This window comes from Protomyctophum bolini (assembly GCF_963924005.1).
Source record: "Protomyctophum bolini genome assembly, chromosome: 1".
NCBI lineage: Eukaryota > Metazoa > Chordata > Actinopteri > Myctophiformes > Myctophidae > Protomyctophum > Protomyctophum bolini.
This window is the reverse complement of record NC_137862.1, coordinates 38,817,925-38,844,062: the sequence shown is the minus strand read 5'-3', so window position 1 is coordinate 38,844,062 and position 26,138 is coordinate 38,817,925. Positions and strand designations below refer to the sequence as shown.

Here is a 26,138-nt window from a genome sequence, read left to right as displayed (position 1 = left end):
TGCAAAGGGACAATGTACACTAAATTTGCAACAGAGATAGCTTAGCTAAAGGCTAAAGTTTTAGGTGATAAGGTGACCCCGAAACGGTGGTTAGTAAAAACAGAAAGATGCGTTTGGGTGAGTGCCGCGGTGAGTCAGAGTCGCTTACCACCGTAGTTTTCGGTGGTCACCTTATCACCTAAAACTACACAGTATTATTACCCTATAATACTTTATCTGTCGAGACAGATAAAGAGAGACATGGAGAATTATGAAGATGAAATAGAGGAATTGGTACAGTGGTAAGTTTAGCTGACGCATCTCTGAGAGGCTCCAGGATGTGGTCATGTCAGTCACAACTATCTTCTCCCAGGAAATGACACGTTTGGCTACGCACATGCACACACGCACGCACGCGCGCACACACACACACACACACACACACACACACACACACACACACACACACACACACACACACACACACACACACACACACACACACACACACACACATTCTCTTAATTAAAGGAAGCTTCTGTACTTCTCTCTCTCTCTCTCTCTCTCTTCATAAATTGTACTAAACAATAACACTTAAACACAAAAAAAACCTCATCATAATGAGAATTCTAATTCAGGTTTTTACCATTTCAAACATTACTGTTAAATCATACAGTACCGATGCAACTCAACACTTGACGTGTCACAAAACACAGCTAATTATTAGCCAATAGTGGCAGAGTTTGAATGTCAATGTAAAAAGGCAAATATTCTTGAACTTCTCTTGAAATATATCAGTACTTTAGTCATGTAAACAGAGAACAGGTTGATTAAAACAAACCATGTATACTTTAGGGACCAAAGCTGTAAGAATTCAGTCTGTCCACTGGGAACCTGCCTGGTGCATTCATTATGTGGGGGAGACCATTTTGGTCCTGACATATCTCCAACAAGCATGACGAGCCATCGAACCTCAGAATGGTGAAGTATAGCTGTGTGTTCCAATGTTTTATGAAACCAGGGTCTCCAGTCCAAACAGTTATCCAACAAAATGAGATAGCTTTTTATTTTGAGTCTGCTGAAGTACGCTCTCATCCCATAAAAAGAGGCTCTTTCAATTACTTTGTTTTATGGCATTTTAAAAGCACTAGAAGTTTGGGCTGCTACGCGACCCTCACACCTACGCCACACCGCCAATCCAACCAATATGTCTGAGTCATAGTGTCAGAGTATACTCTGACAGACCATATATGTAGATCTCTGTATCTGTCAGTCCTTGTCCCTTTTATGCCCCCATAATGTCTCCATTATATGGAGATCCCCGGCATTAGTATTTTATTTGGCATGCCCTTCTATGGTCATATTGGTCAGATCAGCGGTTCTAGACAAACGCATATCCAAGTGACTCGCTGGCAAGCACCCAACTCCCTCATATCCAAGTGACTCGGTGGCAAGCACCCAACTCCCTCAAGTCCTTGCTATCCAAGTGACTCGGTGGCAAGCACCCAACTCCCTCAAGTCCTTGCTATCCAAGTGACTCGGTGGCAAGCACCCAACTCCCTTAAGTCCTTGCTATCCAAGTGACTCGGTGGCAAGCACCCAACTCCCTCAAGTCCTTGCTATCCAAGTGACTCGGAGGCAAGCACCCAACTCCCTCAAGTCCTTGCTATCCAAGTGACTCGGTGGCAAGCACCCAACTCCCTCAAGTCCTTGCTAATGCACGTGCCGAGTTTGAAGTCGCTCAGTCCCATATACGCACATGACCATAATATAGCGGTGGGATCTGTGGCTCTGGACAACTGGATCTATGGACATATATCAGGTTTGTTTATGGTCATGACAGAGACGTGGCTGTGGTCCGTCCCCCAGCCCACCCACCTGCCCTCCCATTAGCCACTTTTAATAGGATTATGTCCGTCTCTGGTTTTCCTGGTGACTAGATATTTTTAAGCGATTTTCAAAACCTGTTTTGAAGTGCTCCTTCTACCCCATCTCTCTCAGCTTTCCTACAGCTCAACAAAAGCAAAGTGACCTGACCAGACTGCAACACAGTAGGCTATGTGTTCTCCCGTCATCGTGCCTATAGTGTGCCTGAATGTCCAGAAACACCACAATAGAGTAGACGTGCATAACTCCAACACGAATGACAACGCTGTTCCATCTGAAAGCCATGGAACCTCAGAATGGTGAAGTAGAGCATGGATGCAGTGTGTTCCAATGTTTTATGAAACCAGCGTCTCTAGACATAGTTATCCAACAAAATGAGATGTTGTTTTTTCTTTTTTTAAAGGGGAGTCTGCTGCCTGAAGCATGCTCCCATCACCATAAAAAGAGTCTTCTTTAATTATGGACTGCTTGGTTTTCCATTCCTAACCCTGTTTCATGGTGGGGAACTTTAGTCCTATTGTCTGAGTAAGAGTTTATGGGTGAATAAGAAAGTCAAAATGTCACACCCAGAATAAAGCATGCACACACGCACACACACACACACACGCACACACACACACACACACACACGCACGCACACACACACACACACACACACACACACACACACACACACACACACACACACACACACACACACACACACACACACACACACACACACACACACACACACACACACACACACACACACACACACACACACACACCCTTAGCGAGAGACAAAGCAGAGATTTACATTGTGTTGTCTGCATGTCTATTGTGGTCTTGCATAGAACTGTGTTGAGCTCAGAAATCTTCTTGTAGATATCCTACACATCAGATATCTGAAATCTAATAGACAGAAGATTACAATGGACTCATGGAGGATGAACCTACAGTACTGGTGACTCCATGTCCTTGGCCTGTACTCTACTGCCATCCTTGAAGTCTGTTTAAGAGACACATACTATTTTGATTCTTCAGTAAATATACATTACAACTCACACCCACCCCCACGCACGCATGATTGCACGCACACATTCTGGCACTAATAACAATTTAAAAGTGTTACTTATGCGGGGTGCGTCATTTGTATTTCAGCAGGCCAGGGCCCTGTAATTGTGCCGTGCACTGTCTGTCTTCTTGGGCCAGGTTAACTGACATGGGGAGAGAAAACACACACACACACACACACACACACACACCCACACACACACACACACACACACACACACACACACACACACACACACACACACACACACACACACACACACACACACACGCAAAATGTAATTCAAGATCGAATTGGGAAGGTTGCTTGTCAAGACACTTCTTTGCAGGTGGGTTTGGAAGATAATCCTCATGCTCGTTGGCACTGAAGTTGTGATCTATGTGAACGCTAGTCACTAGTAGTCAGTAATGTGACTGTGAGTCAGAGTGTATGCTGTCTGTTGGCTATAGTAATTACCTAGGTATTCTGTGGGCGTAGGGCTAGGCTATCATTGACAAACATTAGAGAGCTAAAGGTAGTATTACATCAGACATTACAAGTCAGTGAACTGTAAAACATTATAAATTAGATTGCCTGCAATTTTCTATTGATCTTTCCACGTAAATAAAAAACATTATTCAAGTATGCAATCAATTACCATCATCATTTTGTCCATTATGGAAAAGTTGACTGTCAGCAGATATGCTGAAAACAGCTCAGAAATCCTATACACATACTGTACATAGTTCAGTTAGATAATTCTGTCCACCTCAATGGGAATATATTATCAATGTGTCTTTTTGGAGATCTTGTATTGGTCTATACACTTGTTCAGTGAAATAGTAATCATAATATTGATTGCGATCACATGGCTTCAGGTTTGTGCAGTGCCTGTGGGTGTATTCCTGTTATGGTTGCAACTCATGGAACATGACCTTTTAGTTACCATTACAGTTCAACAGTGTTGATTTTGACAGAATTTTTTTATTTTAGTCTTTTAAATACATTTCTATTTAGTTTTAGTCACATTTTAGTCATATGAAATAGTGTTAGTCTAGGTTTAGAATTAGTCGACTAGTTTAAATGGTCTAACCTTTTATTTGGCATCTGTAAATAAAACAAATGAAGTGGTGAAGAGGCTCTTTTGCATGGATATTTATACAGGTGTGCCTTGAGGTTTTTAAATGCCCTTTGGTGTGCCTTGGGCACAAACCATTTGAAAACCACCGCTCTAGTTTCTAGAACAGATAATAGTGTTGCAGCTTACAGTAATTGTAGCTGATATTGTGCAACACTCAAAGAGAGTTCACTGATGAGTTCACATGTGAACAACTTCAAAGGAACCCTACAGGTGGTAAGTTTTGTCTCTGAGCATAGTTGGGGGATAGGTCATACATTTCTTCATAATTAAAATAGAATCATTATTCATTAAGCATCTTCGCAATGAAACAAGTATTCTGGGTTGTTGTAACAAGTATGCTTGGCTACTGTTTCCGAGAAAATAAGGCAGTCCCTTCAAAAAGAAGCGACTCTCTCTCTCTGCTAGAGTACATGGTTGTACTTTGTTACATCTTGTAGATGTACATAAGAGTAAAAGAAATGTGATTGTGTAGAATGCTGTTCCATTACTACATGTATAAATCTGAATGCGGTCTCTATTGTCTGGATTTACTTGCTTTTGACTGGCTTTATATGAAGCATTTTTTTTTATTTGTGGAGAAATTGATGCCACTAAAACAGGAATTACAGGTTGGTGGAAAGATTAAGCATCTTTATTGCATAAATATCTCCAGAGTAATTAATACACGTTATAAATCTTGAGATATCAATCTTTTGGAGTTTTGACTCAGCCATCATGTAAGTGCATGCACGAGAGAGAGAGGGGGGATTCAGCAGTGTCTCATGTGAATGTGATATGACGCACATCGCACTAATAACCAAATCATTGTGGATCTGTTGTTCTTGATTGGATATCCTGACCTGAAAATGTAATTGTCTAAGCAGTATAGAGACAGTGAGACTCATGTTACTGGCACAAACAATCCACTTTTATGTAGGCTGCTTTAAGTGTATTTTGATGCAAATACTTTTGTACTTTTACTAAAGTAAAATTTAGGTTTTTAACTAATAATTGAGTATTTCTCCAGTGTACACATAAGTAAACAAATGTGAGTACATCACTTACATCACTGGGTAAGTGCAATGAACATACATTTGCAAAACAACAGGGTAAAGTGATCAAGGAACTAGAGTGCCAGGTCAGTAAGTAAAAGCAAATTAACATTCAGCACACAAACTCCCAGGAATGGGTTGTAAAATGAACTGGAATGCTTCGGTGCCCCACATACCTGCAAAGTAGAATTTGCAGCATCATTTCATCATTCGGGTCTACTCTTTTTGGTTACATTTGTACACTCGTTACAAATGGATACATTTAAATTGAAGATTCTCTCTGTGCATCAGTAACGGGAACAAAATAACAATATTCTAGATTGAGTTAATGTTAAGATATCTTTTTATTTTAGACCAGCAAAAAACTAAAAAAGGAAAAACTAAAAACTAAAATCACAGTATGTTCAGATTAATAATTTAAAGCATGGTTTAACAGACATGGATTAAGAGGTTCATCGTGTCAATCTGAGCTGGGATTCTTTGCCAGTACACATCCCAGATTGATTCTCTTGCTGTGTCCAAGGCCTGTTAAAACAGGCCATCACTCTTGTCCTATTATAGAGACCCAGCAGAGACAGACCCTGGAAAAAGGCTGCCAACACTCCTGGATCATGCAGGAGTCTCCTGTATTGGTCATTATTAAAGATGGGTCTTACATTGCTTCAGTAATCAAATCAATTTCTGTAGGCCTATGTTTTGCATTTTAATGGCTGAAACCCATTCTTTTCCAATGCTACTAGTACTAAAGCAAGCCTGATACAAGTGTCGAACTCCCAATATTCACCAGAATACAGGAAATTACATCTACTCCGTCAAAGTTTCTAGGGGAGGACCCCCGCTTGGGGAGTCCTCCCCACCGCCCCCAAACATTGGACTGGATTCTCACAGTCCAATGTTGGCAGCTCTGCCCTGGACACTTTTTGGTTCACCAGCCCAGAACAAAAACCTCGTCTCAGGCGAAACTTTGTCATGTCTGTGAAGCCAACTCTTCATAACATACAGTAATCAACAATTCACACAGTCAGTATTATTACACAATATTCATTTGTTATTATTTATCTATATACACACAATAAAATATGGATGACTTCTCAACTCCTCAGAAAGCCACTTAAGTACAAGGCAAGTCATAATGGATGAAGCTGGCATCATGCAGGACAGATATGGATGTCTGAAAAGCTATTGGCGTTTTCGGACGATGACTTTTGCCCGGGCCACTGGTGGCAAATATAACCAATCTGCTGAGATTTCCATTTCTACTATGTGGGAGTTCTAGAGCACTGTACAAGCTCTCCTCCCTGGCCTGTGTGTGTGTGTGTGTTAAGCCCTAACCACACCAAAGGGTCACCATGCAACTCCTTGGATCCAAACGGTTGCAAGGAGTTAACGACCCTCGACCCTTTGGTGTGGTTAGGGCTTTAGGCTGTGCAACAGTGACACTTGGTGAACGAACGCTATAACGCTATTTCTGTGCTGGGACAGACCCAGAGACCCAGCCAGCTATCCAGGGACACACATTGCTGGGCACTATGGTTGCACCACTCAAAAAATGAGTTGCAAAAATAGTGGGATAAAAAAGAAAATTATGATCTGCCCTACATTCTAGGGTGCCAAACCTCTCTGTGCAACCGCCATGCTTCAGTAGGCATCTATACCCTCGGTAGAGGAAATCATTCTATTACTTTTTACTTCTGTAACTTTCATATTTTGTTACTTTTTACTTACTCTGTAACTTTCATGTCCTTCCGGGGATTTAAACACCACATTGATCTCGTTGCTCTCGACTCTGGATAGGAGACTGAGTGTCGGCTAAATTGTAAATGGAAAACAATAACCATGTTGGTCGGGAGGAAAGCGCGGTGGAACAGGGCTGGATCAGGGCTGCGGTCAATTTATACACGTTTGATATTATGATAGTGCTGCACTTAATCAGACATCCAGTTCCTGTAGCTGTTGGGTAACAGTCATCATGGCTTTAAAGTAACTGGTCGTATATGACAGCATAAAAAAAGGACTATCTACTCCACAAAGTATATTCACTGTACAGACACATCAGCCTAGAAAAAGCCTGTCAGTCAATATTAATAATCCATTCAGTTCTTTTAGCATTGGCAGCAACCATTTAGTTTATTTAGTGGTTCCTTGAGGGGGTTCTAAAGGATAACTCTGAGAGTGCACAAAAAAAAGATACACTCTACACTCTCAGGCCTCTTTTCCACCAACATAACTTTGGTTAACTGGTTCCGTTCTAGATTCTTGGAACCTTGGTGCTGTCACAGAACCGGAGGCCATTTTCTGGTTCCGGTTCAGAAGCAACTTTTTAGGGTTGTTGTTAATTTTCAGTGGAAACACTCTGAACTGATTCAATATTAGGCAGAGGGAAAAAAATAACTGAACCGGTTCAACTCCGGTGGAAAAGAACTGAACAGGTTCAACCCCGGTGGAAAAGAACTGAACAGGTTCAACTCCGGTGGAAAAGAACTGAACAGGTTCAACTCCAGTGGAAAAGAACTGAACAGGTTCAACCCCAGGTGGAAAAGAACTGAACAGGTTCAACCCCAGGTGGAAAAGAACTGAACCGGTTCAACAACCGGTAGAAAAGAACTGAACCGGTTCAACCCCGGTGGTTATGGGGATATTTAAAATCAAAAGGTTTGAAAACGACTGATTCAGACTAACTGGCTGACTGGCCGATGACAAATCTGTTAACGAAACGAGGCAGACAGCCAGTAAGCAGTGAAGTCTGTCAACGAACCCATGTTGCCTTTCAGTTATCGTCTGTATTAAAGCTTAGCTTTGAGACAGTTGATCTTGATGTTGTCTTAGTTTCAGTTGTTGTCTGAAACTTGACAGTTGTCGTCTGCGTTCAGCTTGGCTTTGAGACGGTTGATCTTGATGGGCAGCAGGCTGACCATTTCCTGGCTCAGCTCCAGCTCCGTTTCCACGGCAGCGGCGGCCTCTGGGTGGAGCTCACAGTACTGGACCACGTTCCTGCAGACAAAGAGGTCAAAGGAATACAAATGAGGCGACCTGTTAAAAGTAGTGCAGCTGTACATATACATATTTAAACTTAAAGAACACAAGGGATGACTTATTTTCTTTGAGCTCATTCTACAGTTCTCAACGTGGGGTATGGATATTTGAAAATAGACAATCTACACTCTATTTCGTTGGAATATATATGTATACTGTATATATATATATATGGGTGTCCGTGGCCAAATGCATATTAATTTGGGGGATCTACAGAACCAGTGAGACCGCCAGGGGATTCCCGTCCCAGGGTTGATGTCGCAGTGAGCGGAATTTGGCAGCTTGCTTTGTCGTCATTTCCTAAACATGGCTATGTAGAGCATTCATTCACAGACTCAGGGGGCCGTAGTGGCTGAATGGGTAGAGAGGCCGCCTGGGAATGGGAAGGTCACTGGATTGTTTGCACCCCTGCCTGCCCAGAGTGACAAAGTGTCAAAGTATCTCTGAGAGGGTTAAGACACTTAACCCATTTAGGCCCGACGTCGAAATAAAAAAAGTCTTCAAAATCCTGACAGTTTTCTGAAAAACCTCATGTTTCTGTATCAGTGGTGCTCAATATTTCATGTCAAGGACCTCAAAAAAAAATTGTAATTGGCCTCCGACCCCCATCTGAAAATATGTTGTTCCAGGGACCTCCCCAGAAGCAAAGATTTGAGTTAAAAACGTTCGATCGGATATTCAAAGATTTGAGCTTGCAGATCTGCTATTTTTCAATAGCTAAAGTATAACGTAACGCTTAAAACATCAAAAGGGGTTCCCGCCCAAAAAGGGTTAAACTCTGTCAGCTGGGTGTTTGGGTGCTGAATTAATGCCGCCCTCGGCTCCTAATAAATTAGGATGGGTAAATTAATTCAGCAGAATTATTTTTTACAGTGACAAATAACTCTTCATTGACATAATTTTGCTGTAGTCTGCATATTTGTCACTGTACGTCTGCACATATAGGGCTGTATTTTGCGTGTCTTAAGTACCAGGTCTTATTCCCTAACTTGAGTAAACTAAAGACCTGGAGGCGTGATCAATGCCATTTGGCTATTCTGAGTGTCCAAAGAGCATTGACCACGCCTCCAGGTCTTTAGTTTACTCAAGTTAGGGAATAAGACCTGGTACTTAAGACACGCAAAATACAGCCCATACTGTATGCGAGTTTTATCCTATGCACTTAAATGAGTGGTTTTCAGCCCTTTTCATATCAAGGTCCATTATTTATTCAGCATTTGAGCCACGGACCACCATTTGATGAAATTTAGCCTCACAGACTCAAAACTTAGAATATTTAATTTGTTGTCCATGATGTCCATTGATGTGTGGTGCCATAGGAGAGATAACAGGCAAATGTTGATGAAAATTATTTCACTACATTCTCTAATCGTGTGTAGACTTCTTGTAAATTAAGTAATGCAGATCAATAATTTAACTCTTGGGAGCGTACAATGAAACCAAAAGAGTCCATTTGGATTCATTTTACGCTCTCAAGAGTTAAAAATCTGGGATCAAAGGGTTCCATTTGGTTACCAACTCTCCATCATTTAGCTGGGGACCACCTGGAACTCCCTCGAGGACCACTGGTTGGAACCACTGACTTAAATTATACATGTTTAATCCAGCATGATATGATATACAGTCAACGTGTCCCCATACATACTTGTAGTTCTCCAGGGACAGATCGAGGTTGTCCAGCTGAGTGGAGAGAACAGGACTGATCAGCCTGCTGTAGAGTCTGGCCACCCTGAACCGAGCCACCAGGGCCGGCCTCAGAACCTCCTCCTCCAGTCGCTCTGGGAACTTCCCATCTGGGGAACGCAGAGAGTCCAGGAACATCTGGAAATACCTGGATGGAGGGGGAGAGGCATTTAGTCCAGGAACATCTGGAAATAGCTGGATGGAGGGGGAGAGGCATTTAGTCCAGGAACATCTGTAAATACCTAGATGGAGGAGGAGAGGCATTTAGTCCAGGAACATCTGGAAATACCTGGATGGAGGGGGAGAGGCATTTAGTCCAGGAACATCTGGAAATACCTGGGTGGAGGGGGAGAGGCATTTAGTCCAGCAACATCTGGAAATACCTGGATGGAGGGGGAGAGGCATTTAGTCCAGGAACATCTGGAAATACCTGGATGGAGGGGGAGAGGCATTTAGTCCAGCAACATCTGGAAATACCTGGGTGGAGGGGGAGAGGCATTTAGTCCAGCAACATCTGGAAATACCTGGATGGAGGGAGAGAGGCATTTAGTCCAGGAACATCTGGAAATACCTGGAGGGGAGAGGCATTTAGTCCAGGAACATCTGTAAATACCTGGATGGAGGGCAGAGGCATTTAGTCCAGGAACATCTGTAAATACCTGGATGGAGGAGGAGAGGCATTTAGTCCAGGAACATCTGGAAATACCTGGATGGAGGGGGGGAGGCATTTGATAGAATAGAGCCTTTTGTGGGGATGGTCGTGGGTTAAAACTAGGGATGTCAATTATCGATTAATTAATTAATTGTTAATTGATAACTTTATCGATCAACCGGTTTGTTGATAAGTGGCGTTTTTCTTTCTTTCTTATCTGAGAATATTAATTTCCCTCAATGTCTAACACCAGTGAGACGCCTAAGGGTCATATAAGGAGCGTGTCTTGAGTGTACAGGGTTTGATGAGGTCAGATCAACATATGGAATGTTAGAACAGGTCAGCTCCATATATGAGATCTAAGGGTGGTAGCGGGGACATTCTCTTGTGTACACAGGGTTTGATGAGGTCAGATCAACATATGGAATGTCAGAACAGGTCAGCTCCATATATGAGATCTAAGGTGGTAGCGGGGACATTCTCTTGTGTACACAGGGTTTGATGAGGTCAGATCAACATATGGAATGTCAGAACAGGTCAGCTCCATATATGAGATCTAAGGGTGGTAGCGGGGACATTCTCTTGAGTGTACAGGGTTTGATGAGGGCCGGGCCTTAATTTTCGGCCTGTTGAGAACTCTAGTTTTCACCGGCTGCCGGGCGCAGCTGCACTAATAACTTTGGGGCGGTCTAGAGTTTGACTGGACAGGTATCAGTCAAAAGGGAGACATCGAAGAGGAAGGATGGATGGGGAAGGATCAACATATGGAATGTCAGAACAGGTTCCGACATATATCCATATATGGAGAAAGATCTAAGGGTTTGAGGTCAGATGTAGAGTTGCTGGCCAATATTGATGAAATCAGTGATCTCAATATATGGTCGCAATAAAAATCTACATTTTGCTGATATACAGAAAGAATACAAAAGGCATGCGATATTTCTTAATCAAATATTTGACCATTTGAGATACAGGGCCAGGCAATGGCATCTTTATATGAGGAATAAAATTAAATGAAAAGTGCACTGTCTTGTCAGTCACATCACATGCAAAAGCAGAGACGTTTCTGTGGCTACCAAGGTGGTGATAAGACTTTTTTTTAACCGGCCCACGTTCCTCTGCCACACGCACACAGACAGCATTATATTCACAGAAATGATAGAACCGCAGATAAACTATTAACATCCCTAGTTAAAACCCCGCCTGGGGGCGACGTCAGCAAGGGCGTGCGCTCGCCAACGGGTTCTTATCGGCACCAAATCAAATGGGTTAAAATGGGAGCCAAACCTCCTGTGAGGAGGCGTATCTGAAGCCTGTTCAGGACCAGTCTCCAGACGTAACGGATGATGACGATAACATTTTTATTCAAATGTATAACAAAATTATTATAATAAATACAGTATATCCACACACAGAGCTTTTAAAGGGTGTGTAATAAAAGTACTGCTTTCCCCACAAAACATTATTGATTCTGTCATGTTGTTGGACTGACAATAATTTAGTTTACCTCTATAAGCTGATGGCCTCCATTATCCATGTGTGCTTCAGTAATTTTTGGGTAAGGTGTTGCTTTTTTCCCTAAAGAAATTCTTTGCGGCAGCCATTTACCTTAAAATTAAGCACACCACAATTGTGCCTCACATGTCATGGTGAAATAACGACTCTGGTGCAACAAGGTGTTGGAAAAGAGTGACATCTAGTGGCTGAATGTCGTCAACCCGAGGACAAAATGTCTTCTAAATCATTTTTCTGAAAAACCTATGTTTCTATGTCAGTGGTTCTCAAACATTTTCATGTTAAGGAACTCCACAAATATATGTAATTGGCCACCGACCTCCAGCTGAAAATATGTTGTTCCAGGGACCCCCCAGAAGCAAAGATTTGAGTTAAAAACATTTGCTCTGAAAGAATATATATTCAAGATTTGCACCACATTTTCACGATTGAAAAATAGCAGATCTACAACCTCGAGCTTGTAGATCTGCTGTTTTTCAATAGCTAACGTATAGCATAATGCTTAAAACACCAAAGGGGTTCCCGCCCAGAATGGGTTAAGTACTGTGAAAATAATGGTGATTATTTGTAGTCCGATGCGATACAGCTTATATATTATATTTTCGCTAGAGATTATATTGTGCATCTCTAGATACAAGTATAACCACACACACACACACACACACACACACACACACACACACACACACACACACACACACACACACACACACACACACACACACACACACACACACACACACACACACACACACACACACACAGTACTAACTTGGTGGATGAAGAACACAGGTGGTTGAACTTCTTAACGGTGTGGTGTTCCAGGGCCTCCGTGTCATCCTGTCTGTTGGCCAGGGTCAGCTTCAGGTCCATCATCTCGTTGTAAGTCTCAGCCAACTCAAACATCAACTGTCTGCGTATCAACAGATAGTACTGGGAGTTCAGGTCTACAGGTCCATGGATGGGATGGAATGGACAAAAGAGTGACACGTAGTCAAAAAGTAGCATTGCTTAGAATATGCACAAAAACTACACAAAAACCATGCTTGATTTGATTATGCTCTTGAATCTTCTTTTTCTATCTATCCTTTTTTGCACTCTCTCCCTTTCTTTAATATTTTTTATTTTTGTATTACTATTCTACAGTTATTGTATTAGCCCCGATACGTTCCCTTAGTCCGCACGCTCATTCTGTAGCTCCGAGATGAGGTCACGAATCCAAGCCCACCCATAGCGTTTCAGAAACGCCGTATGGTTTCCACAACTAACTACCGCTGCTTACCCTTTTCTGCAGATTGTATCCAAAATCCAAGTTGCGGCATGAAACGAGCGTTTAAATCGGTTGTTTAGTCAGCCGCTTCCATTTCCATGTTTCAAGGAAGTTGTGCATGTGCATGTCGACTGAACTGAAATCAGTTGGACAATCTAATTCCACATTTGACCAGGGGCGGCACCGGAGAGGCGCTAAAGCTTTTCAACTTCCTTGAAAAACATGGAAGCGGCCGACTATACAACCAATTTAAACGCTCGTTTCATGCCGCAACTTGGATTTTCTTGGCCGTTCCTAAATTAAATTTAGTTTAGCTCGTTAACAGATCTGCACTTTTTGGATACAATCTGCAGAAAAGGGTAAGCAGCGGTATAGTGGAACTCTTATACTCTTATGTACCTGTACACACGATGTAACAATAAAGTACAACCTTGAACAGAAAGGAAATTGTGTATACAACCTATCCTAAATAATTGAATTAATAAATTATATTTTGTTCTAACATGCTTCTTCCCATCTCTCCTACTTTAATCCAGTCTATCCTTCAGTCTCCTCTAGTAGGTAGGTAGGGGTAGATAGATAGATATACTTTATTGATCCTCGATGGGATATACTACTCTAGTCTGATGTATTCAGTTATATTCTTTTTTTTATCCCACGATTGGGCATTACACTCACTCTGCCAACCTAGGGAGAGCAGCGGACTGACCTCATGTTTTCATCTATGCATGAGGAGTCTTGTCACCTGACAGAGGGGAGTTGCCCCAGTTGGACGTACTGTAGCTCGTGGAAGGAACACATTATTCCAACCAGTTCCTTTCCCCAGCATCAGGCAGTATAGAGACCAGGATTACTGCATGTTTTTTGTGAGAGTACCTACCCTAAGGGACACGGGGAGAACATGCAAACTCCACACAGAAAGGCCCTTTTGCCAACCCCACCTGGGGTATGTGCACTGATGATGCAGAGGAGAGAACAATCCCCCAGCGGGAATCGAACCCAGGACCTTCTAGCTGCGAGGCGACAGCGCTACTGACTGCGGCATCGTGCCCCCCCCCATTCATATTATTAAATATTATGTTAAGATGAATAGAGTCCAGTTCCCTTCGAGTGTAATGGTGGCCCAGTTGAACCCGATGTCCCGTGACGTGTCACGTGTCAGTACCTACCCATGCAGATTGGTTCCATCATGTCGACTCGTCGTTTGTGCATCTTGCAGCGTCGCTCCAGGTCATCCTCGAAGAAAGCCAGGGACCTGAACAGAGCACTGTGGTCCCGTAAGATCTCCACGTGGTCCGTCACATAGCCATCCATCTCAAAGTACTCCTTAGCCTGGACGGGTCCAAAGACAACCATTACATTTATGCACACATTTTATTCATTTAAAAAATCTTCTTACAATTTAAGACAGAGGTCGATTTCCTCCTGCATACTGTGGTCCTCGTTACTGCCAACTCCACTCAATGTGTAGACCGTAGACATATAATAAAGGCTAGATGGCGCAAGGCTGTCTCCGGCGTCGTTCGCCAGCGGCCATCTTGCTTCAGTGAAGTTCTATGGTAGCTGTAGATCAGCTCAAACTAAAATACTCTTAACTCGCTGAAAGCTTACAGATTTACAAATCGTTTATATTACAAATCTATCATGTGGCTATGATTCAGGATGCTTATCCGCTTAACCCATTCAGGAACCCCTTTTGGTGTTTTAAGCATTACTGCTGTTGAAAAATAGCAGATCTACAAGCTCATAGCCAGGACAGAGATTGTCTACCGCCTGTTGTGTCCGTCCTGTTCTGTACCATTCTGATCTTATCTTCTGCTAGGCATGTCATATATCCGCTGTTCATACTGTAAATATTTCTCTGTGTCTGTCTAATAAACCAGAATGTATGTGCGTCGAACAGACTAGAATGTATGTGTCTATGTGCAATACGGCCTGGTGTTGGCGTATGTTCTCCGTGCCTGCGACTCAGCTGATCCTCACCCACCACCTCTTTGGTTTAGATGGAGACTCATGGAGACAAAATCCCTTAGTGCATACCACTAGAACTGAGAAACTTAGAAGAGAATGGGGATCCTACTAAACTTCAGTGAAGAAATGTGTGTGTGTGTGTGTGTGTGTGTGTGTGTGTGTGTGTCACTGTCACTGTGTGTGTGTGTCACTGTCACTGTCACTGTGTGTGTGTGTGTGTGTGTGTACTGTATACCTGTGTGCAATAGTTTTGTCCTACTAGAAACACAGCTCTGGCCTCAGTGAAGTCCAACGGGAACATATATTGCACCTGGAACATAGAAACTACTTTGAGGGTTATGTAAACCGACCTCTTAAGGAAGGAACTCTGAGTTTTAATGAACTCAGAGACAGAAAGGTGACAGTTAGAACATATTTTACAATGCTTTTTAAACAAGAAAAATAATGAGTAAAAAAACGCATTTGTTTTGTACAGGTAAAAAATTGCAAAACCAAAAAAAAGCTAAGAACGAATACTGGAATGAAGCAATATTATAATAGATTTGAGATTCCAGTCATACGACTTTAAACATTATCAATGCTGAAGATCATATTAATTGTAGTACTTATTGTAAAAACAGAAATTGCTACGTCTACTACTACTGTACTAGGAATAGTGATAATCATGTATAGACCTTCTCCTCTAGGCTGGCGATGGAGTCAAAGGTGTCTTCAGAGCCAAACACTAGAGTGCTCTTCTTCCCTTTCTCCTCCTCCTCCTCCAGTCTCCTCGCTCTCTTCAACTCCTCCTGGCGATCCACATCCAGATCCCCGATGTTGTCCTGACAGCGCATGAAACACACACACACACACACACACACACACACACACACACACACACACAACACCTTTTAAGCGTATGTTTGTTTTTAGAGTTCTAGTACAAACATGCACTCCCCCTAACCGCTTTTAACCTGGCGATGGTATTCTGGCTATGTCGGACTCGGGACTCATTATATTAAGTACTGGTAGCTAAAATAGTAGTCTCACGTAGCCAGACGGGGTGCTCAGGGAACAGTCGTGCCATTGGAAACGGGAGCATAGTCATACGAATGGGAGATTCATGTTATTTGTGCGTGGCTGCGGATAGCTTAACACATAAAAGTACCATGGAATTAACAGACAAATACTGGCCATATGGAACGTGTCTTGAGTAGACAGGGTTTGATGAGGTCAGATTGAATGTCAGAACAGGAAGGACGGGTGGGGTAGGATCAACATATGGAATGTGAGAACAGGTCATCTCCATATATGGAGATGGGTTTGAGGTCAGATAGTTGCTGGCTCCATATATGCCAGCTCCATATATGCAGATCTAGGTGATGATCCAGTCTTCTCCACGTACCGTATGGTTATCCAGGGTTGGATGAGGTCAGTGTCGTGATCTTCATATATGGAGACGGCCATATATGGTGGCGTGACGTGTTACGATGTGTGATGTCACAAGGCGTGACCATATATAGAGGCGTGATGTCACGAGGCGTGACCATATGGAGGCGTGATGTCACGAGGCGTGACCATATATGGAGGCGTGGGTGACTAACAGGGACGGGAGATACAGGTTTTCATAATGAAAAAAAAAAGAGCCGACTAAAATAGCAACCTACAAGCTATTGTAGATTGTGTACTTTATTAATGAGACATTGTGGTTCAATGAAATATAAAGTAAGTAGTTAACCCATTCTGGGCGGGAACCCCTTTTGGTGTTTCAACTAAGCATTATGTTATACTTTAGCTATTGAAAAATAGCAGATCTACGGTGGTGCGCTACGAGCGGCGAACTACGAACTTGTAGGTCTGCTATTTTTGAATATCTAATATATTTTTATTTCAACGTCAGGTCTAAATGGGTGTTATCCAAAAACACTCATGTACAGACCCACACACATGATTCCATTCATTACCTCTAGTAGCTTCTTGGCATCTTGCAACAGATTGAGACAATATTTGATCCAACACCGAGCTATCTCTGCCCTCTTCTGTCTAAGCTGGTCTCTGCGTTCACTTTTTGCCTCACCTGAGAGGGAGAGAGTGTAAAGAAAAGGACAGAGCAGAAAGAGTGACACAGAGGGTGTGAAAACAAAGAGAGAGAAGGCACTCAGTGCAGCGCTATGGGCTTGTAGATCTGCTATTTTTCTTTTCAATCATGAAAATGTGTCTCTAATGAGCGAACGTTTTTAACTCAAATCTTTGCTTTTGGCCCCCTTACTACTAGTAACTAGTGGTAGGGGGGCCCGTGGGGTGTTCTCACATTCTAATACAGCTAGAAAACCACATTCTAGTGGCTACCAGCTTGGTAGTATGACTTGCTAGTCATTAGACTCCTAATCCACACCTCCCAGGTTCGAATCCCACTGCCGTCACTATTTTTCCAACAACCGCGGTAACGTAGTTTTAGACCACGACGGAGGGGTGTAGTCTCTAGCGAACTTGAATCACGAGATCCACCACCACCAAGCACACTAAAGCGTGCACATTGCCGCGTCGAACGTTGCGAAGTTCGCTAGAGCCGACTCAGCCCTGTTCGTGTTGCAACTTGTTATGGACAACCCATGGCAATGCCAACACCGAGCAATATTTATTTCCCACCACGGCACAGAGTAACCTCACGTCAGTGTCACCAGACTACCCACCTCGGAGGAAGGTCTGATAAGACGGGCAGTGTCGGAAGGACAATCAGAGGCAGGCGGGGGGCAGGTCTTTACCAGACCGGGCCATGATTTTGAATCACGCCTCTTGGACACCTTTTCTGACATTAATATCGCTGGAATTGCCGTCAAGAGTCAAAGTGGTAATTTTGATCAAAACAGTACTCCCTGTATGCCGGGGAGCACCAAGTCTGACGTCAATATCAGTAGAGGGCGCTATAGGTCTGCGGGTTCATGTACTTTTTATTTGCATTGTAATCGCCATAGGGTTTTTTCATATCGCCTCATATAAGAACTGTTTGAAAAATAAACAAATCATCCTATCCGTTTCACTCATTTGGATATGAAGAATCAACTGACTACAAGAAACCAATCAAAACAAATGTTACTGCTGCTCAATTAGTTACAATTTTGCTAGAAACAGACTAAGTCAAATAAGTGACTGCAGCAGTCCAATAAATTGCCATCTAGGCCTACATTATGTCTCACATGCATTATATTTAGCCTATGTTTGTGATAAAATAAGTTATTCTCGCAAATATATATATACGTTTGTGATAAAATAAGTTATTCTCGCAAATATATTCTACAGCAACTGATTCCTCTCCTAACGTCATGCGCCGCTGGGTGATACAATGAATCAGAATAGTAACAATAGTTGCAAATGAATATACCGGTACTTGTTTTATTTATAAATCAAATCAAAACAATTGCAACAAAACAATTGCAAATAAATGCACTAGATCTGAGATCACGTCTCGAGATCTGTAGCTTCGAGGTCCGCCAGGGAAGAAAAGAGAGGGGGAAACAAATGTTTAAAAAGTACATTTGTACGTGAACCCCAAAGTAGTGCACTATATGGGGCATAGGGAATGAATTCGAACGCAGCCCTAGTCTTTTCCATCCTGGCTACAAAGCTGTGAAATGACCGCCTCCCTACTTAAGGACTGCAGAGTGCAGACTCATGACCCTATCTTGGGCACGCATGAACATTTATCCTTAAACTTCTTTGCCATATTTTACCATTTTAGGATTTTTTTCCTTTTTTATAGTTTAACTAGCCGACCTACATCAACACGTTGTGAGCTTGTAGATTGGCCATTGGAACTATTTTAAAATGTTTTTCAAAATCGTAAAAAAAAAAAAAAAAGTTTAGGCTTAAGGGGTGGTGCAGCATATAGCACTCAGTCACCATATTCCTCAGCTGTTCTCAAACTAATGCAACTCTGTGAAGCATTGCAAGTTAAAGTTAACATATTAGCAATATACTTACTTTCCTGTGCTGCAGCCTCAGAGGGAAGTTCCCCTTCCAAGCCTGCTATGACAGTGGCTGCGGAGAGGCAATGTCTACCTTCCATGTAGCGGCCCTGAGAAACGCACACAGTACACACAGAAACACAAAGTGAGGTACCGTCACAGCACTGAAAGCTACCACAGCCCAGTTCCTGTATGATTTTTCTCATTGCAGCCAAAACGTTGAACCTCTCTGGAAAACTACACTGCAAAGTAGAATTGCGAGAATTGGTGGAAATTGATGTTCTGTTAAGTTCTCCCCGATATACATTTGGAATTGGATTACTACAGTTAAGTACAAACATTTATTTACATTCATTTCACTGTAATGTAGACCAAGCTAGAATGGACAAATTGTAGTGAAAAGTCATGGAGATAATGGGAGAAAATCCACTCCAAGGACATCAGCGCATACAGTATAATATACACATTAATTGTGTCAACAAAATTGATACAATGAACAAAATGTAATTAGGCTATTGTAAGCCATGCCATACCTTGGTAATGTAGTACTGTGATAATGTAGCAGCATTGAGAGCCCATTCCATCGGGTTGTACTGGTTTAGTTTTAACTGCCTCTGTAGTGTACTGTGACAGTAAGATGCAGCACGCTCAATCTCACCTGAGAAGCAAAATAAGCAGTATTTCATATATTATCAATTATTATTGAAATTATTAGTGGAAAAATTGCATAATCTTGCAAGCAGCTATTTCAGAGGACTGTTTTTGTGCACAACGGCTTAACTGATGACAAGAATCAAAATATTAGAAGAAGAAAAGAAAAAAATAATTTCTGATCATTTCCATGGAAGCTTTTGTTCTTCCAAGCTTGTAGTTGTACTTGTACGTGTGGAAAGTAGCAATGTGTGGGTCATAAATAATCCCAAGCTTCCCACATTTGGGTATGGAACATGTCTGCTACAAGTACCATACTGTTGGTTAAATGAGCAGCATAGTTCAACAAATATTTTACTCCAGTTGTAAAGGCCAGCTCATGTGAATGATCTATATAACGTGATCATTCTCACCACTTTGGGATGTTCAGGAGTTGACAGTAAAAGGGTTGCCCACCTGCCCCTGGTAGGCAAATCAAACTTTCGGGCAGGTGGAGTTTGCTTTCAGGTTGCACAACAACTGGGCAAGTGCTCGTTTGAGAGGGGACGCAACCGCTAATAAACACAACACAAGATATCCGTCTAAAAGCCCGAACGTGGCCAGAGCGCTCCGTCTTCTGGTCTGTGGAATGTAAAATAAGATCCCCATTTCCTACAATGTGCAGTTTTCACTGTTGCTACACTTAAAAATATAAAATATCAAATGTGAACCCAAAGTCCTATTCTTAGCTATGTAGGGATTTGGCATAAACATATACTTTTTGGGTGCGCAACACCTTTGGGCTTGGCAACTCCGAGAGCTTAGTGTGAGACCCTAATGATGCAGGTCACGGGTAGAGAAAATGTTGGCAGCTGCAGGTGCCATCAAGAGCTGAACTGCACATCGCAGCAAAAAGACCCAGAATACATAATTTGCCAACAACAGCAGCTCTACTCACCAAGATTCTTATAAACCTGAGCCACGTAGTAAAGGGTATGGGTGTAAGCCAACTCAAACCTATAAGACACAGAGATGGGGAGGCATGCAGATTAGAGAGAAAGGGGAGAATGGAGTTAACACTTGATTGCTGGAGCAATACTGCGGTGATCGAACCTGACTCCGCCAGATGGGGGAGGCATTGAGTTCACTAGTTCAGTGGTTCTCAACTACCTAGTCCGGCCCACCAGTGGGCCTTGAGGGGGTTCCAGGTGGTCCCCAGCTAAAATGAGTTGGTCACCTAATGGACCAATATAGATCTTTAACTCTTGAGTGTAAAATGAAACCAAATGATTGTTAAACTTACTTATTACTTAAATCATTACTTAATACTTAAAATGTGTTACTTAACTCATAAGAAGACAAAAATCGTATCCAACGACAACAAAATATTCTCTTGGGTCTGAGAGGCTAAATGTCATCAAATGGTGGTCCGTGGCTCTGGGTGACTGGGTGTGACGCCATCGATAAGTGCCTGTTGCAATTGTATGTGGCTCCATCTCATGTCTCTGTATAGTCCTTTTTCTTTAGATGAGCTACATATGACGTCAAGTCCACTCTTAAACAGGGGCAACAGGGCAATATCACTTCAGATTGTACATTTCAGAAGGATAAAAAGAAGAAAAGAGTGGGCAGAAAAAGACAGACAAAAAACAACAACCAAATAAACGAAAGTATTTACATTATTGCTGAGGGGGACAAAAACAATACAGCTTTGGTCTTCCACCATGAGAGGAGGAAGGGTGTCTTAAACATTTTCTACAATCATAAAGCAGGCAATGGACCAGTGAGATCACACAAAGTCGGCTCTCAGAGGGGCAATGTGCACTATCCAGTTGTTCCAAATTTGGTAGAAATTGTCTAATCTAGTTCTTAACATGTATGTTAATTTGTCCATTTTGAAAATATCCAGGACTATTGGGGTTAGCCATCTTCTTGTTATTGACTTTTTGCTGGCTGCCAACAGCAACTGCAGTAGCTGTGTATCTCAACTGGTTAAGACATTCAAAGTGGCCCAGGTACAGGGTTGTGAAGTTAAAAGGTATTGGAGTATTAAATACTGAGCACAGTGATTTGTGAATATTGTTCCAAAACACCCTCAACTTGGGGCACCCCCAGAAAATGTGGAAGCTTTCTTTGCCCCACACTGCCTCCAGCACGGCCTATCATCACCTTTGTATTTTCCCTGATACGGGGTCTTAATATATCTAATAATATTTTCCAACAATGCTCTCTCCAGTCCATAGAACAGGTTGAGGTAGACTGGAACTCCCAGGTCCCTCCCCATACTTCCTCTGAGAGTTCAATTCCTGCATCCCTCTCCCATCTCTCTTTGATGTACAACATGCTTTCATTTTTAGCATCTAAAATGGCACCATATAACTCAGAGATGGATTTACTTGGCTCCACTGTGAGGGCTGACTTCAATATGAAAAATAACTCTGATTCAACTGCAGAAAACTCTTTGAATTTACATTCTTGATTGATATAGTGCCACACCTGGAGATATCTGTAAAAGTCAACCTGTTCCAAACCATGTTTGACTTGTATTGATCTGAAACTATCGATTTAACTTCTTCGTATAAATGACATGCAAGTTGTGACACCTTTCTCTATCCATGACTTAAATCTTATGTAGCCTCTATTTGGGGCAAAATCTGTATCGAAGGCACACCATCTGAAAAGTTTCAACATTTTTTTAAAACCACATGATCTCACCACCTATGCTTTCTATGGCATAGGCAGCTCCCGGCAGGATCCGCTGGGAGAATCTGGACGCAGCTGCGCGACATGAGTGTGTGTGTGTACGTGTGTGTCAATTTAACAAAGGTGCAGATGATCAGGAAACAGCAAAGAGTGTTCGACGTTCGCGCTACTCTATGCCGAATTGTAGTGGACTCGGCCCCAGACTTTTTTTTCTTCCTAGAAATAAAAACGTCTGGGTTTCCCAGGCTAGGTTAGCAGTGATCTGGATTGTATTTTTTAATGTTTTTTTTTGTGGCTTTCGCCTTTATTTTTGGTGATCTGGATTGTTGATGATTTTCTGGGCATTCACTCTGCTCTGGGTGTAGAGGTCCTGGTGTGCAACTCTGTACTTATGCAGCTTCTGTATTCTGTACCTTTCTCAATATGTAATGGTGTGTGTGTGTGTGTGTGTGTGTGTGTGTGTGTGTGTGTGTGTGTGTGTGTGTGTGTGTGTGTGTGTGATACCTCTTTCTCCTCTCCTGATGAGTTAGCAGATTCTCTTCTGTTGAGAAGTACTCAGTCATGTCAGTAGGGGGAGTCCCTTCCTGAATAAATAGTAAACACAGGGCTCCTGATGTCTACTTGTTCATCAGCTGCTGCTAGTAAAACTAAAGCTAGTAAGTAAATCATTCAGTGAACCAATAGGTGTCCACAGACTCTAGAAGTACGAACCAGAAAGCAACCCTGTTAGTAATTATGTTAGCCATGATCATACTACGGTGTATATTACTGCTGGCGTGAGTATAGGCTACAACCCATTCATATTTCATTTCATAATTCATTCATAATTGCGTAGTATGCAACGATTGTGAACCAGTCACAGACAATAAGACATAATTAAGAAAACAGACTCACATCCTTCATGTAACGCAGATAGATGGACTCTGCTGTTTCCAGGAAGCCTTGAGCCATCTCTGTCTCATCTCGCCCAGCCCAGAGGATGCCTAGTTGGTTCTGATGGAGGACACAAGCATTAGAGCAGTGGTTCTCAACCAGTGGTCCTTGAGTGGGTTCCAGGTGGTCCCCTGGAGCTAAGTGATGGAGAGTTGGCAATCAAAATGAACCCTTGTAGATCTTTAACTCTTGAGAGTGTAAAATAGACGATCAGCATTACTACGTCATTTTACAAGAAGTCTGCACAATTAGAGAATATAAATGTATTATTTTGATCATTGTTTGCCTGTTATCTCTCCTGGTACCACATCAACACAGCACAGAATTGTGGACAAAATCTTACGAGAACAAAATATTGTGGCCTGAGGCAAATGCCAAATAATGAATGGGCCTTTATAAGAAAAGGGATGAAAACCACTGCATTAGCGTGGTCTGACTTGAAAAGCTAGATGGTTAGTCAGTCAGCAATAACACTATACACATGATAGTTATGTTTGCAGAATTACCCTGACGTTAATGAACAAGGACACGTTCTCGGGCGACACGGAGCATTTATCCAGCCGTTTCATGCAGTTCATCAGATGCTCCTGGCCCGCAGACAGCTCCTCCGTCTCGACGTGGTTGACACCCAGATAATACTCCACGGCTCCCAGCCTGGCGTCCCCCAGCCCAGCCCCAGAGTCACCACCACTGCCGCCGCCGAAGCCATCCAGCTCCTTCTCCCCGCCGTCCACTGTCTGCGGCCGGGCAGCCCCATCTTCACCGCAGCTGTCATTCTCGCCCTCCTCTCCTCCAGCCTGGAAGTCCTTCAGTGAACAGTATATCTCCCTGAGCAGCTCTCTGGCCTTGTACTTGGAGCGGAACGGGTCGTTGGCAGGATCTTTGAGACATTCCACCTCGGACAGGTTTTGGGCGGTGGTGAATTTATCGCAGATAGCTCTCCACTCTGAGCTGTTGATGGAAGCCATGTTTGGCCAGAAGTGCATGTGTGTGGCTAGAGCCCTTAGAGTATATATACTCTAAGCTAGAGCCCCGCAAATATAAGACTTCCTGTGGACGATCTCTTCAAAATAAGAGAATACTCTAGAGCGGAGCCGTCGAAGGAGAGTAACTCCGTTCACTTCAGTTACGACATTGAGGGGGCAGAAAACAGCCTGGTCACGTGGTTCATGATGTACTCGCGCGAGCAGCAGTAAACTTCTGGTTGTCCCTTTTAGGGACAAACCAAGAATGTAGAAGAGCCTGGCCCTGGCCCCATGACGTGAACGGAGTTTTCGTAACTCTGTCTTACTCTATGGCTCTGATCTCTGATGGGGTCAGTCCGGACTGTCCGGTGAAAGCATAGTGCGGATAAAAGCGTAATGTTTTGCATGATGGTTCGTTTAATAGTTAGTTATTGTCAAATATCTATTTTAAATATCAAATTGCAAGACTATCATTATCAATGAAATAGGTCTATGTGAAAATCCGCCTAGTATTTTTCTGATTTATATACATCATAAAATGATCAGATTATTTCCAAATGTCATAACGTTTATTTTGACATTATTAAAGTCACAGAACATGAAATATCATCAATAACACCTTTATTGCAATGAAGAATACAAATTAACAAACTCGACCGGCCTTCAGAGGGTCTCGACTCTCGCGCCACGCCATCCAGGTGGCCAGTTGTCCAGGGGTCCACTCATCCAGGGGCCCACTCATCCAGGTGGCCAGTTGTCCGGGGGTCCACTCATCCAGGTGGCCAGTTGTCCGGGGGTCCACTCATCCAGGTGGGCCAGTTGTCCAGGGGTCCACTCATCCATGGGCCAGTTGTCTAAACTAAGTACTTATTAGCCAGGCTAGGAATGACCTACAGTATGTACAGTATGTACAGTATTCAAAAATTTAAAAAAAGTTTTTCAGAAAAAGGCGTTTTTAGAATCGGCCGTAGGCCTAAATGGGTTAAAAGGATTGCCATGGGCACACTTCCCATACATTGCTCCTGCTTTGACGTATAGCAAATGTCTGCTTGCTTTTAAGTCTACCAGCAATTCCCGTTGCTTAGTCTTTTATTTATTAGTCCTTATTGGTCGCCTTTGAGATTCTTCGGTAGTGGGTACTGTATTTATGAGCATTGTATGTCTGTCCTGTTTTTTGTTGTGTATTTTTTGTTACTGGCAGTGGCAGAGCTGTGTCACTTATTTTGCCTCTTGTCTTGGCCAGTTCACACTTGTAAAAGAGACTTCAGTCTCAATGTGGTTTTTACTGCAGGTTAAATAAAAAATAAATAAACTGTACTATACCATACCATACTGTACAATACTGCACTGTACTGTACCAAACTGTACTGTACCATACTGCACTGTACTGTACCAGACTGAACTGTACCATTTAGGATGTTGATATTAATTTTGTATTCATCCTTAGGGCCCCAAATCACCCCTTAGAAAGAACGAGTGTCTATTTCAAACATAAAGTGTTTTTTAACTGGGAGGCTCTTCACCCCCTCCCTATCAAAGTATTGGACAGTATTAGGAATCTGTTGATATTCATTTTGTATTCATCCTTAGGGCCCCAAATCACACCTTAGAAAGAACGAGTGTCTATTTCAAACACAAAGTGATTTTGACAGCAGCAACTGCCTGTCATAATTTCACCCCCCCTCCTTATCTAAGTATTGGATAGTATTAGGAATCGGATGTTGATATCCATACTGTACTGTACCATACTATGCCATAGTGTACC

The 26,138-nt window shown here is 42.5% G+C and overlaps 1 protein-coding gene across 1 annotated transcript; it reads right to left on the bottom strand.

Moving 5' to 3' along the window:
* Positions 1 to 5,399: 5,399 nt before the first annotated feature.
* kifbp (kinesin family binding protein) lies at positions 5,400 to 24,376 on the bottom strand (the record flags this gene model as incomplete). The annotated part of the gene is made up of 13 exons (XM_080785288.1): positions 5,400 to 8,065; positions 9,753 to 9,938; positions 12,730 to 12,904; positions 14,397 to 14,559; positions 15,434 to 15,508; positions 15,873 to 16,019; positions 17,142 to 17,254; positions 19,159 to 19,252; positions 19,676 to 19,800; positions 20,731 to 20,789; positions 22,980 to 23,059; positions 23,370 to 23,468; positions 23,915 to 24,376. The coding sequence occupies 13 exons, from the start codon at positions 24,374 to 24,376 to the stop codon at positions 7,903 to 7,905; spliced, it is 1,941 nt and encodes a 646-aa protein (XP_080641414.1). The 3' UTR covers positions 5,400 to 7,902.
* Between the last annotated feature and the right edge of the window lie 1,762 nt (positions 24,377 to 26,138).